We start from the raw sequence: 14363 nt of genomic DNA, 5'->3' as shown, positions 1-14363 counted from the left end.
CATAATCTTTGTCACAGTAATTTATAGTAGTCCATGCACTGCATTGAGGCATGCACGGAGATAAATTAACTATCAGCTTTTGAGACAGAATAAGTGTGCACAATATATTACAATGTATATAATTGTATTATACTTTATATCATACAACGCAATAAGGCCAGTGGCTTGTTGCGTCTTTTCAGTTAATTTACACTGTGTGTGTGTGTGTGTGTGTGTGTGTGTGTGTGTGTGTGTGTGTGTGTGTGTGTGTGTGTGTGTGTGTGTGTGTGTGTGTGTGTGTGTGATGCGCAACGAGTGATCGGCGGGGGCGAAGGGGGGGGCAGCCGGTGTTTTCGCCATGGTTTCGGATTTCAAGCATTGTTTGTGTGGCCACATGTGGAAGAGGACCATGTATACGTCACGGGAGAAGGGAAAAAACAAAAAAAACATGTACACGTGATGCGGAAGTCTGCCGCGGAGGAGCTGTGGAGAGTGGTCGAGCGTACACTTGATGTACACTCGCTAAATGCAGAAGTGGAGAGCCTCCTCGGCTCCTCCACTCGACTCCACTCGCCTCCTCCAAGAAGCAACTGAATAATTGGAACCTGACTACTTCCGGTTTGAAGTCGGAGTGACCGAGTGGGACTGAGCGAGTGGCCGAGATTTTCGGGTTTGGAATTTGGCTTTAGGTGTCCATGAACTGTCTAACCCCGTTATATTTGATTCCCAGTAAATTAAGATTAATTTGTCTACTAACTGGTATCAAATGTGCTACAAATACAACTGACTTGACTTTCACTTTTGTTCTCAGTGTGTATAAATGGCGTCTGCCAGCAGTCTCCTGTCTGAAGAGCAGTTCCTGTGTTCTATCTGTCTGGATGTGTTCACTGATCCAATCGCCACTCCATGTGGACACAACTACTGCAAAACCTGCATCACACATTACTGGGACACTAATGATATATGTCTGTGTCCACTGTGTAACAAAAGGTTCTATAAAAGACCAGAGATCTATGTCAATACTTTCATTTCTGAGATGGTTGATCAGTTCAGGAAGTCAAAGCAGCTGAAAAAAACTTCCAACACGATCCAAGAACCTGCTAAACCAGATGAAGTGTCATGTGACGTCTGCACTGAGACCAAGCTCAAGGCTCTTAAGTCCTGCCTGGTGTGTCTGGCCTCTTACTGTGAGACTCACCTGGAGCCTCATCAGACATCCACACCGTTAAAGCGACACAAACTAATCAACCCTGTAAAGAACCTGGAAGACATTATGTGTAAGAAACATGACAGACCTCTGGAGCTGTTCTGTAAGACTGACCACATGTGTGTTTGTCAGTTCTGCACTGAGTCGGACCACAAGTTACATCAAATTACATCTCTGAAGGAGGAATATGAAGGAAAGAAGGCAGAGCTGGGAAAGACAGAGGCTGAAGTTCAGAAGATGATCCTGGAGAGACAAGAGAAGATTCAGGAGGTCAAACACTCAGTAGAGCTCAGCAAGAAAGATGCAGACAGAGAGATAGCAGACAGTGTGCAGGTCTTCACTGCTCTGGTGAGCTGTATTGAGAGAAGCCAGGCTGAGCTCATTGATGTGATTGAAGAGAAGCAGAAAGAAACACAGAAACAGGCTGAAGGCTTCGTTAAAGAGCTGGAACAGGAAATATGTGAGTTAATGAAGAGAAGCTCTGAGCTGAAGCACCTCTCACACACTGAAGACCACCTCCACTTCCTCCAGAACTTCACATCCATCAACACACCTCCACCCACCAAGGACTGGACGAAGGTCAATGTCCATAAGTCTTCATATGTGGAGACTGTTTGGACAACTGTGGCTCAGCTGGAGAAGACACTCAGTAAAAAGATGAAGAAGCTGGGTGATGAGCTGAACAGGATCCAGCAATATGCAGTGGATGTAACTCTGGACCCTGATACAGCACACTGTGAACTCATCCTGTCTGACGATGGAAAACAAGTGAGCCATGGAGATGTAAAGATGAACCTTCCAAACAACACAGGGAGATTCTCTGATCAGTTTTCTGTCTTAGGAAAACAAAGCTTCTCCTCAGGAAGGTTTTACTATGAGATTCAGGTCAAAGGGAAGACTCACTGGGATTTAGGAGTGGCCAGAGAGTCCATCGACAGGAAGGGAGCATACACATTTATCACAAACAAGGGTTACTGGACTATAGGGTTGAGGAATGGAAATGAGTACAGGGCTGGTCTCCTTTTATGATGTGGAGGCCAGAGTTCACATTTACTCTTTCACTGGCTGCACCTTCACTGAGAAACTCTATCCATTCTTCAATCCACATAACAACATTAGTGGTAAAAACTCTGTTCCTCTGACCATCTCACCTGTCAATTACACAAATTAAACTAATCATCAGCTTTCCATGAAAAGATTCATTGTGATTTAAGACAAGTGTGTATATTTAAGGTTCATGTTAGCTTTTTTCATCAAAATGTCAAATCCATCCAATATTGTTAAATTAAATGTTCTTACAATTATATTTAAAGAACTTTAATTCATTTAACAACATGTCTGAAAAGACTAATATGGTTTGCAAATGGCATTCTCCTTTGAAGGTTTTAGGTAAAAAAATCTGTTTTGTACTTTAGAGCAGTGGTTCCCAAACTTTTTTTGCTCGAGGCTCAAAAATGTTAAGTCTCCCCGGACCCAAACTAGTGAAAATAGCCGATCTACAAGATCACAACACGTTGTGAGCTTGTACATCGGCTATTTTCACCACTTAAAAGTATTTTTTTCCCTCTAAATGGATTTTTTAAAAACGTTTTAATTTGTCTTTAAACTAGGAAAAATGTTCTTTCTATTTTTTTTAAACCTTTTGAAAAAATAATAATTAAAAATGTGTAGGAAACAAAAAATAAAGGGGTATCCACTCGTGACCCATAAAAATTGGTCCGAGACCCACTGACCCACTGCTTGGGAAACAGTGCTTTGTCTCTATAGAGACTTGCAATGATTCTGATGTTAATAATACACTCTCTTACAGTATGCAGCTGATGTTAATGATAAACTACTTTACAGTATGTAGCCTGCACACACCACTTATTTTGTTGTTTTTCATTTATTATTCTCTGTGTTTTTTGTTTTTTTAAGAGAACGCTTTACTTATATTATTCTATTAACATTAACATTAATATTTGATTCATTACAATGCTATGGATTTCACCTTTAATTGAATTCTGAGAGAGTACAAATGGAACCAAATACTCACTTTGTATGCACTTGGGTTGAGTCCAGCTTTGTCTGGTTTATACTTGTAGATTTATACTTGACCGTGTGCCGTTTATGTTTAGGTTTTTGTTTTGTTTTTGTATTTAGTTTGGTCTCTGTTTTGTATTTGTGTTGTTGCTCCCTGTCTCATGGAAACAAGCCTTCGGGCTTTCTTATGTTTTTATCCTTTTTAATTCATTTTCAATACATTGCTCAATCAATCAATCAATAATACAGTATCATGTAATATAACCTGTTACTTTAGCTTGTTTGCTAATATTATACTATATTGTTAGCACAGGCTGCGGAGCATGTCACACCAACATGTCACTGCATGTACTACTTGTATGATGAGGGGGAAATAAAACCTCTTTCTATCTTTATAAATAAACTTCTTTTAATCCTAAATCTTCAACTTTTTGATATTTGACATTACTGCTGACAGTGTTGATTATAGATAATAATACCTTAGGTAGTGAGATGGTGGCAGGGTGTATTTTAAGGGTGAAATGATAGATGTATTATTTTGTTCCATAGGAAATTATGTAATTATAACTTTTTCTATTAATGTCCATGTTATTTACATACAAGCGAAGGTACTCATGTTGTGTCTAAGGCTTCAAGACTCTTTGAACAGTCTTGGCCTATTCTGCAAAGGCATACCTAATTACACACACATCGACAGTGGGTGTTAGACTAAAGAAACTAATATTTAAAGAGGTAGAGCCCACACCACACCGTCTTCAAGATAAAGGATCACTTTATTGAGTTGACGTTTCGATCCTCACAGGATCTTCAATCTAATACTGTAGAGTTGGGCCCTAAATATTGGTGTGTGTGTGTGTGTGTGTGTGTGTGTGTGTGTGTGTGTGTGTGTGTGTGTGTGTGTGTGTGTGTGTGTGTGTGTGTGTGTGTGTGTGTGTGTGTGTGTGTGTGTGTGTTTGTGTGTGTGTGTGTGTTCTGCACTTTGCCACATCATGAAAGAAGACACCAGTTAAGGGTTAACTGCTGCTGTTGCACAATCTCAATGACGTATCAAAAATGAAAGTTAAAACCACAGCAGTGTGACTGACAACAGAGCTACGTTCTCTTATAACAACTTCACTTCAAATCAACAGGATTCTTAATAAACAGAAAGGACTTACAGACATTGACAGGTGAGCATATATAAGCTGTTCTGTACAGAATACAGACCAAAAACATATTTTTTAAAATTTGCTGTGGTTCTTATTTCATGTGGTTCTACCGTATGTGCGTTTGTGTCTGTCTGTCTGTCTGTCTGTCTGTCTGTCTGTCTGTCTGTCTGTCTGTCTGTCTGTCTGTCTGTCTGTCTGTCTGTCTGTCTGTCTGTCTGTCTGTCTGTCTGTCTGTCTGTCTCTCTCTCTCTCTCTCTCTCTCTCTCTCTCTCTCTCTCTCTCTCTCTCTCTCTCTCTCTCTCTCTCTCTCTCTCTGTGTGTGTGTGTGTGTGTGTGTGTGTGTGTGTGTGTGTGTGTGTGTGTGTGTGTGTGTGTGTGTGTGTGTGTGTGTGTGTGTGTGTGTGTGTGTGTGTGTGTGTGTGTGTGTGTGTGTGTGTGTGTGAGTGTTTGTGTGTTTGTACAAAACACGAGTGGCCTGCAAAATGCTGGCATGACAAAGAGCAAAGCCAAACAACTTGATGAATATTGCTCTGTTTCAGCTGTTATAGGCAGTTTGTCTGTGTGGAGGAGAGGGTGCTATACTATATGTACCCTCAGGTGTCCATGAACTGTCTAACCCTGTTATATTTGATTCCCTGTAAATCTTATCTTATCTTACTATCTTATCTTACTATCTTACTACTATATAATTGACAAAAGCTCCGAAAGTTCGTGCGGGGTAAGCAAGCACAGGATCACTCCATTTGCCCCGAAACTTGCCACAGACTGTTGATCAGAGCTATGGCTATGTTTTAGGCATCTTACCCCACCTCGATCAGTGATCGGACTCTCGGTTTGATTGATTCTCTGATTTGCCTATCAGACCCTCAGCCTGATCTGGCAGGTTGCCATAGCAACCAGATACAGGAAGTCTGACCTCTTTATCACATGACCGAGGTTGGGAGGATGGGACTAGAGGTTAGGGCCGCAAAGCAAAGCGGGGAGGGAGGAGAGGGGGAGGAGAGGGGGGGAGAGGGGGAGGAGAGGGGGGGGGAGAGGGGGAGGAGAGGGGCCGAGAGGAGAGGCCCGAGAGGCCGGACTTCGTATGATGTGTGTGCAGAGCTATAATTAGGCCAGGTCGCCTGTTTAGGAACGATGAGGATGTGAATCTGTTACAAACACCGCTATAGCATGAGGAGGAATTTGACTATTTAGAAGGAGGAAATGTTTGGAGAGTTTGACAGTTTGGAGAGTTTGGCCCTGACATCTGATGAGTCTTGGACTCTGTCTGGAACAACCTCGGATCGGGCCTAGATGTGAGGGCTGTGAAGCGGCCCTGACATCTAGTTCATATTAATTTGTGGTTGTAATAGTTTTTTTTAATGTGAAGTGTAATTTGTCTAACTGGTATGAAATGTGTTATGAAAATAAAACTGACTTGACTTTAACTTTTGTTCTCAGTGTGTATAAATGGCGTCTGCCAGCAGTCTCCTGTGTGAAGAGCAGTTCCTGTGTTCCATCTGTCTGGATGTGTTCACTGATCCAATCTCCACTCAATGTGGACACAACTACTGCAAAACCTGCATCACACATTACTGGGACACTAATGATGTGTGTCTGTGTCCACTGTGTAACAAAAGGTTCTATAAAAGACCAGAGATCTTTGTCAATACTTTCATTTCGGAGATGGTTGATCAGTTCAGAAAGTCAAAGCAGCTGAAAAAAACTTCCAACACGATCCAGGAACCTGCTAAACCAGATGAAGTGTCCTGTGACGTCTGCACTGAGACCAAGCTCAAGGCTCTTAAGTCCTGCCTGGTGTGTCTGGCCTCCTACTGTGAGACTCACCTGGAGCCTCATCAGACATCCACACCGTTAAAGCGACAAAAACTAATCGATCCTGTGAAGAACCTGGAAGACATTATATGTAAGAAACATGACAGACCTCTGGAGCTGTTCTGTAAGACTGACCACATGTGTGTTTGTCAGTTCTGCACTGAGTCAGACCACAGGTTACATCAAATTACATCTCTGAAAGAGGAATATGAAGGGAAGAAGGCTGAGCTGGGAAAGACAGAGGCTGAAGTTCAGAAGATGATCCAGGAGAGACAAGAGAAGATTCAGGAGGTCAAACACTCAGTAGAGCTCAGCAAGAAAGATGCAGACAGAGAGATAGCAGACAGTGTGCAGGTCTTCACTGCTCTGGTGAGCTGTATTGAGAGAAGCCAGGCTGAGCTCATTGATGTGATTGAAGAGAAACAGAAAGAAACACAGAAACAGGCTGAAGGCTTCATTAAAGAGCTGGAACAGGAAATCACTGAGTTAAATAAGAGAAGCTCTGAGCTGAAGCAGCTCTCACACACTGAAGACCACCTCAACTTCCTCCAGAACCTCACATCCATCAACACCCCTCCACCCACCAAGGACTGGACAAAGGTCAATGTCCATCAGTCTTCATATGTGGAGATTGTGAGGACAGCTGTCGCTCAGCTGGAGAAGACACTCAGTAAAGAGATGAAGAAGCTGGGTGATGAGCTGAGCAGGATCCAGCAATATGTGGTGGATGTAACGCTGGACCCTGATACAGCATATCGTTATCTCATCCTGTCTGAGGATGGAAAACAAGTGAATTATGGAGATGGAAGGAAGATACTGCCAGCCAACACAAAGAGATTCTCTAATAGTTTATCTGTCTTAGGAAAACAAAGCTTCTCCTCAGGAAGGTTTTACTATGAGATTCAAGTTAAAGGGAAGACTGACTGGGATTTAGGAGTGGCCAGAGAGTCCATCGACAGGAAGGGAGCATTCACATTGATCCCGAACCAGGGTTACTGGACTTTAGGGTTGAGGAATGGAAATGAGTACAGGGCTGATGCTGACCCTCCTGTCCTCCTCACTGTAAGAAATAAGCTCCAGAAAGTGGGAGTGTTTGTGGATTATGAGGAGGGTCTGGTCTCCTTTTATGATGTGGAGGCCAGAGTTCACATTTACTCTTTTACTGGCTGCACCTTCACTGAGAAACTCTATCCATACTTCACTCCTTGTAACAACATTGGTGGTACAAACTCTGCTCCTCTGACCATCTCTCCTGTCAGTTACACAAATTAGAGTACTCAGCTTTCCGTGAAAAGATTCATTGTGATTTAAGACAAGTGTGTATCTTTAAATTAAATGTTCTAAAACATATATTTGAAGAACTTCAATTCATTTAACAACATATCTGAAAAGACTAATATGGTTTGCAAATGGCGTTCTCCTTTGAAAAATCAGTTCTTTACTTTAAAGCAGTGGTTCCCAAACTTTTTTGCTCGAGACCCAAAAGAGAAATCTGATGTCTTCCCAGGACCCAAACTAGTGAAAATAACACGTTTTATCGCAATTTGTTGTGAGCTTGTGATTGTCTATTTTCAATGCTTAAAAGTCTTTTTTTCCCTCTAAATATATATTTTAATTGAACTAGGCTATTCATTAAAACCGTTGGAATTTGTTTTTAACCTATGAAAATTACAAAAACAATTGAAAGCCTTTTGAAAAAAAAGGATTAAAAACAAAATGTAGGAAACAAAAAATAAAGGGGTATTCACTCGCGACCCATCAAAACTGTTTAGGAAACAATGCTTTGTCCCTATAGAGACATGAAATGATTCTGATGTTAATGATAAACTCTTTTACAGTATGGAGCTGATGTTAATGATGAACTACTTCACAGTATGTAGCTACAGTATATAGCCTGCACACACCACTTATTTTGTTGTTTTCAATTTTTTATTCATTTTTTTTTATTTATTTAAGAGAACACTTTACTCATATTATTCTATTAACATTAACATTAATATTTGATTCACTATAATGTTATGGATTTCACCTTTAATTGAATTCTGAGAGAGTACAAATGGAACCAAAGACTCACTCTTTATGCACTTGGGTTGGATTGGGTCCAGCTTTCTTTGGTTATACTTATAGATTCATACTAAATTTTTGTGTGCCAAAAATAGCCGCTCTACAAGCTCACATGTGTGTATCATAAATAATCATATCATACAGTATCATAAATGTATGTTTATTAATTCTTTATTAATTAAGTATTTTGTTTTTGTCTGTTTTGTATTTGTGTTGCTCTCTGCCTGAAAAGGACCACAATGGAAACCAAAATTCTGGTTTTCTTGTGTTTTTATCCTTTTTAATTCATTTTCAATAAAGTGCTCAATCAATCAATAAACAATAATACATTATAATGTAATATAATATAGTTATTTTAGCTTGTTTGCTAATATTATACTATATTGTTAGCACAGTCTGCGGAGCATGTCACACCAACATTTCACTGCATGTACTACTTGTATGATGAGGGGGAAATAAAACCTCTTTCTATCTTTATAAATAAACCTCTTTTAATCCTAAATCTTCAACTTTGATATTTGACATTACTGCTGACAGTGTTAGGTAGTGAGAGGGTGGCAGGGTGTATTTTAAGGGTGGCACGATAGATATATTATTTTGTTCCATAATGAATGATATAATTATATTTTCCCAATGATTTCAATGTTATGTACATACAAGCGAAGGTACTCATGTTGTGCCTAAGGCTTCAAGACTCTTTGAACAGTCTTGGCCTATTCTGCAAAGGCACAGGGGCGGACTTAAGGATCTGGAGGCCCCAGGCGAACGGTAGTATGAGACCCCCTCCACAGATTATTTTTTAACAGAATAGATGTAATTTCCAGTATTCTGGTGCATTTTGGGAGTTTGATACTTTTATCAGACTTTACTAACATGGGATCCATTAAAAAGCTAAAAGTAGGGCTACAGAAATGTATTTTATTTTTTTCATGAGGCCCCCTAACTCTTGAGGCCCCAGGCGGTCGCCTAACCTTGCCTACAGTTAAGTCCGCCACTGCAAAGGCATACATAATTACACACACATCGACAGTGGGTGACTAAAGAAACTCATATTTAAAGAGGTAGAGCCCACACACCGTCTTCAAGGTTAAATTATCACTTTATTGAGTTGACGTTTCGATCCTCACAGGATCTTCATCCTAATACTGTAGATTTGGTTCCTAAATATTAGAGAGAGAGAGAGTGTGTGTGTGTGTGTGTGTGTGTGTGTGTGTGTGTGTGTGTGTGTGTGTGTGTGTGTGTGTGTGTGTGTGTGTGTGTGTGTAGACTGGTAGACTGAAGCTAGGGAATTCATATAGTACTTTACACGAAAAACATTAAGCAAACACATAAAGACACACATCATCATGACAAACAAAAGAACCACATAAAAGGACATTTGAATTCAATTAAAAATGAGAATACGTTAAAAAACTAAAACAAAAACAACGGAAAGACGACACAATAAAATGACAGTGCAGAGGTGTTATGCATGTGAGTGGTGACTGATTGTGGCTGAGTGTGATTGGCTAACTAGTTGGTGGAACCTGGCTGGTGATTGGTTCCTGTGACCATGGGCTCAACTATAAAGATGGCTGTCACCATGCATCTAGTACATGGTTGTTTTCCTTCTGAACACACTAGTCTGCTGTGTCTCAGTGTATGTAGTTCTCAAAGTTGGGGCTGGAGAGGTTCCAGGTGGTCCCCAGCATAATTGGTTAATAGCATCACAATTAGAGTTCTCAATGTTCATAAAACATGGTAAGTTAGTAAGTTCTGCACAAAATAGGCTAAAGCTTACGGTTAAACCCCTGTTGTCAACTTGTCACGCATCTCTCATTCTCTCTCTCTCCTTCTCTCCCTGACCGTCAGGGAGACACTGCTGCTGCTGGCTGTGTCATTTGTATTTCGTCCTTCAATGGTGTCGCGCCGAACACAGCAGCAGACCTACACACCCGAAACGTGTTCATCTGTCTTCTATCCTATCCCGGGCTTGCAGATCTGCTCTGACCTGTTAACCTATAGCTGTACACGCCCACCAATTGGATCATCCTCTGCCATTGCCTGATTTATGGCCGTTTAAGAAACCGATCTACAAGTTACAAACGTGTTGGATCCTGATGCATTGTAGACTTCAGTGGGCTTGTAGATTTAATGGCTATTTGGTGCGCAACACCAGCCTGCATTTAAGTATAAATCGGGAGGAGGATCCAATATCAAAGCAGCATGCTGCCCAGGCCAGCATAGCAGCAACTTCTCGCTGCCTGACAGACTGTCACTGTGTGTGTGCCCTGTAGCCCTGGCCCGTCAGTGGCCTCTTCATAATAGATACATTTTTCATCATGGAGCCTGACGCTCGGCTCGACTAATTGGCATACATTTGCGGCCGGCTTGGCCTGAAAACGTCGGGGCAGGTCGGTTAGGGTCGGGTTCGGGTAGAATTTGGGAACTCTATTCACAATCACAATCATTTTGGGGGTCCTTGACATGAAAAAGTTTGAAACCACTGTCTGTGTTATCATGTGGTTCAGTGCAGCCTTGGTAGTGTAGGGGTGGGTGGCCTTGGTTTTTTTGTTACTCATTTGTTTGTTTTTCTTTTTTACTTGTGTTAGATATAAGTAAGATCCCTGAGCTTTTATTTTCTTTATGATAAAGGTACGGGTAAGACTTTATTCTGATTAGGGTTTTATGTCAAGGGGCCCACCCTGAGGTCATTTTACCCCTGTTTTCAAATCTAAAAATAAACCAATCTCTGTTGGTTTTAACCTGGTGTTGGTTGGTTGTGTCTGGGGACTGGGAAGGATTTATGTTTTTTTTTATTATGTGTTGCACCTGGTCAAGCTGGGTCATAACAGAAAAAATGATTAAAAAACACAAGTAAAAGCAAGAGGTAGTAGCAAACAGAACAGGCTTTATCTTTGATTTAACTGAGAATTGTAGCAGACCTGTCGGGCTTTCTGGGAGTTTGTTCCGGATTTGTGGTGCATTAAAAACTAAACTGCTTCTCCACATTTTAGTTCTGACTCTGAGTTGGACCATTTGGTTCCATTTCAGAGTTATGGGGGTCCTTGAAATAAAAAAAAGTTTGAGAATCACTGGTTTAGAGAGACAGCGGACATCGGTAGGGGTGGGGTTGGGGGAGCATGCACATTGGTTTGTGTAGTGAGTGCAGCAGAATGTGCATATGTGCATGAAATTGAAGGAGCAACAGCATCAATGAGAAACATGATTTTTTTTAATTTTCTTTTTTTCGCAGGGTTGGCCTTGCGTCCCGGCCCGGCGTGCAAAATGCACCAAACGGTCCACTGAGGCATGAGATTCAGATTGGACCACGCCGCTGTGCTCTTTATGAGAACGGACTGTATGTACGGTATGTGTGGTGGCAAACTCCTGCTGTGTGCTCATACTGTATAACTCTACGCTGTCCCTTTCTGTTTCTATTTCCTCCACCTGTCTGTCTGTCTGTCTGTCTGTCTGTCTGTCTGTCTGTCTGTCTGTCTTTCCTCCCTCCCTTCTCATTCCTGCTCCCTCTCCTCTTCCTCATTGTTAAAAGATTCAATCTCCATGCTCCTGCTCCATTTAACTAACAGCACTTTTAGAAAAGGATAACACAAAAAAGTCTGGGGACTTGTTTCCATTGTGGTCCTATGTATTAAATTCATCAGCAGATCATATTTAACACATTCATTCATTGATTGATTAAGCTCTTATATATACTGAGCTATTCCTGTTTCAGCACCTCTTGATTCTATAGCCATGTGGAAACAAAATGTGTTTCTCTGCATCAACATTTGGATTTGGGGGCAACCTTCATCTGAACAGCCGCCTTGTAACTGATAACCAAAAACTGTACTTAAAACAATGACTCATGTACAAGTAAAAGTAGTCATCCAAATAGTTACTTGAGTATAAGAGCAAGAACATATCTGGTGCAAAGACTACAATTCATACAATCAGTTACTTCATATGATCTGATTTATTGTCCCATTTCAAACATTTTATTATTACTAATCAGACAACCTGTGTTTACTAGAGTACAGCTCACAAACTATACAGCGCATAACAGCCTCCCTCCAGTACAAAGTGTGCTATAAAGAAATATTTGAAGGACTTTGATCCAAAACGTTGTTGATACATAAAAAGGCAGTTGGGCAAGGGTTGCCTAAGGAATGCTGAACAAACTTTTGTTTGCAAATATAAAAATAATGATTTCTGCTCATATCAGACAACATAAAACAATAAAATGAATTGAGAATAAAACGTAACTATGGCACATATTCACATTTCTATTCTGCACTTTTCAATTTATCAAAGCAAGAAAGTTGCCAATGAAGGCTTAACTTCTACAAAGTGTGGGCCAATCTCAATCCAGTGATAAAAAACGATAATAAACAGCACAGCAGTGTGACAACAGTTCATTCTTTCAATTCGTTCGACAACTTCAAATCAACAGGATTCATTTATCAGCGGAAAAGACTTAATACATTGACAGGTGAGCACAGTATGGTAATAGTTATATTTTATATATATATATATATATATATATATATATATATATATATTATGAAAATAACATAGAATTACTGGCTTTATTCATGAATACAAATATTATTAGGAAATAGGTGACAGTCCAATGAGCATAAAAAACTATTTTAGGGAATTGTAATTGCTGTTTTAATTTGTTAAAGGTTCGATGACATTCATTTTCACTTTTTTAATTTGTTATGTTTTTTGGGGGGTTTTATGACCTCAATTACACCCAAAAAATCTGAACTTTGAACATTCAGTGGATTTTCTGTGTTCTGGGGTTTTCTGAATAATTAGGCTGAAAAGTAATCTGAGCTTGGCCCTTCGACAGTGAGGTCACAGTCGATTAATCCCGCCCACTCTCCTCCTCGCCCCTCCCCTCCCCTATCCTTTCCTTTGGGGGGGGCAGAGCAGAGGCGATGATTGACAGGCAAAATCCCTCACCAGCGACACCCGCAGGCAAAGATTTCTTTTTTCATTGCAGTTGAAAAGGCTTTAGAAATATGAGACAAAAACACCTACAGTGAATCACTGGAGTGGAATTTTCAGTTAAAACTTTTTGTACACGTTTGAAGGACCAGGACAAAGACTCTGAATGTGGTGTAAACATGAATGTCATGATACCTTTAATACCTAGAAAACCGTATACGTCTTTGACCCATGTATATGTATATGTATATATGTATTTAGAGAGAGGGAGAGGGAGAGGGAGGGAGAGAGAGAGGGAGAGAGAGAGAGAGAGACTAAATTGTGCTACAAATATAGCTAACTTGACTTTATCTTTACTTATCAGTGTGTATAAATGGCGTCTGCCAGCAGTCTCCTGTCTGAAGAGCAGTTCCTGTGTTCTATCTGTCTGGATGTGTTCACTGATCCAATCTCCACTCCATGTGGACACAGCTACTGCAAAACCTGCATCACACATTACTGGGACACTAATGATGTATGTCTGTGTCCACTATGTAACAAAAGGTTCTATAAAAGACCAGAGATCTTTGTCAATACTTTCATTTCTGAGATGGTTGATCAGTTCAGGAAGTCAAAGCAGCTGAAAAATACATCCAACACGATCCAGGAACCTGCTAAACCAGATGAAGTGTCATGTGACGTCTGCACTGAGACCAAGCTCAAGGCTCTTAAGTCCTGTCTGGTGTGTCTGACGTCCTACTGTGAGACTCACCTGGAGCCTCATCAGAGAGTCACAGCGTTAAAACGACACAAACTAATCGACCCTGTAAAGAACCTGGAAGACATTATGTGTAAGAAACATGACAGACCTCTGGAGCTGTTCTGTAAGACTGACCACATGTGTGGTTTTCAGTTCTGCACTGAGTCAGACCACAAGTCACATGAAACTGTACCTTTGAAAGAGGAATATGAAGGAAAGAAGGCAGAGCTGGGAAAGACAGAGGCTGAAGTTCAGCAGATGATCCAGGAGAGACAAGAGAAGATTCAGGAGTTCAAACACTCAGTAGAGCTCAGCAAGAAAGATGCAGACAGAGAGATAGCAGACAGTGTGCAGGTCTTTGCTGTTCTCTTGAGCTGTATTGAGAGAAGCCAGGCTGAGGTCATTTTTGTGATTGAAGAGAAACAGAAAGAAACACAGAAACATGCTGAAGGCT

General features: G+C 40.8%; 2 protein-coding genes across 2 annotated transcripts in view; both read left to right on the top strand.

Annotated features, from left to right (window-relative positions):
* Nucleotides 1-799: 799 nt before the first annotated feature.
* Nucleotides 800-7453, top strand: LOC308089079 (uncharacterized protein; the record flags this gene model as incomplete). The annotated part of the gene is given in 3 exon segments (XM_080433652.1): nt 800-2191; nt 2196-2307; nt 5804-7453. Coding segments are annotated over 3 exon segments (3144 nt in total). The 3' UTR covers nt 7444-7453.
* Nucleotides 7454-13543: 6090 nt separating this feature from the next.
* Nucleotides 13544-14363, top strand: part of LOC308089078 (E3 ubiquitin-protein ligase TRIM21-like) — a gene marked incomplete at both ends in the record, with an annotated part of 1629 nt that continues 809 nt past the window's right edge. The window contains one exon of the mRNA XM_080433651.1: nt 13544-14363. This exon is cut by the window's right edge and continues 809 nt beyond it. Within this exon, the coding sequence (XP_080289777.1) occupies nt 13544-14363 (820 nt within the window).

Source organism: Gymnoscopelus braueri (assembly GCF_963280865.1).
Source record: "Gymnoscopelus braueri genome assembly, chromosome: 7".
NCBI classification, from domain to species: domain Eukaryota; kingdom Metazoa; phylum Chordata; class Actinopteri; order Myctophiformes; family Myctophidae; genus Gymnoscopelus; species Gymnoscopelus braueri.
Note: the sequence above shows the minus strand (reverse complement) of the source record. Positions and strands in the feature narration are given on the sequence as shown.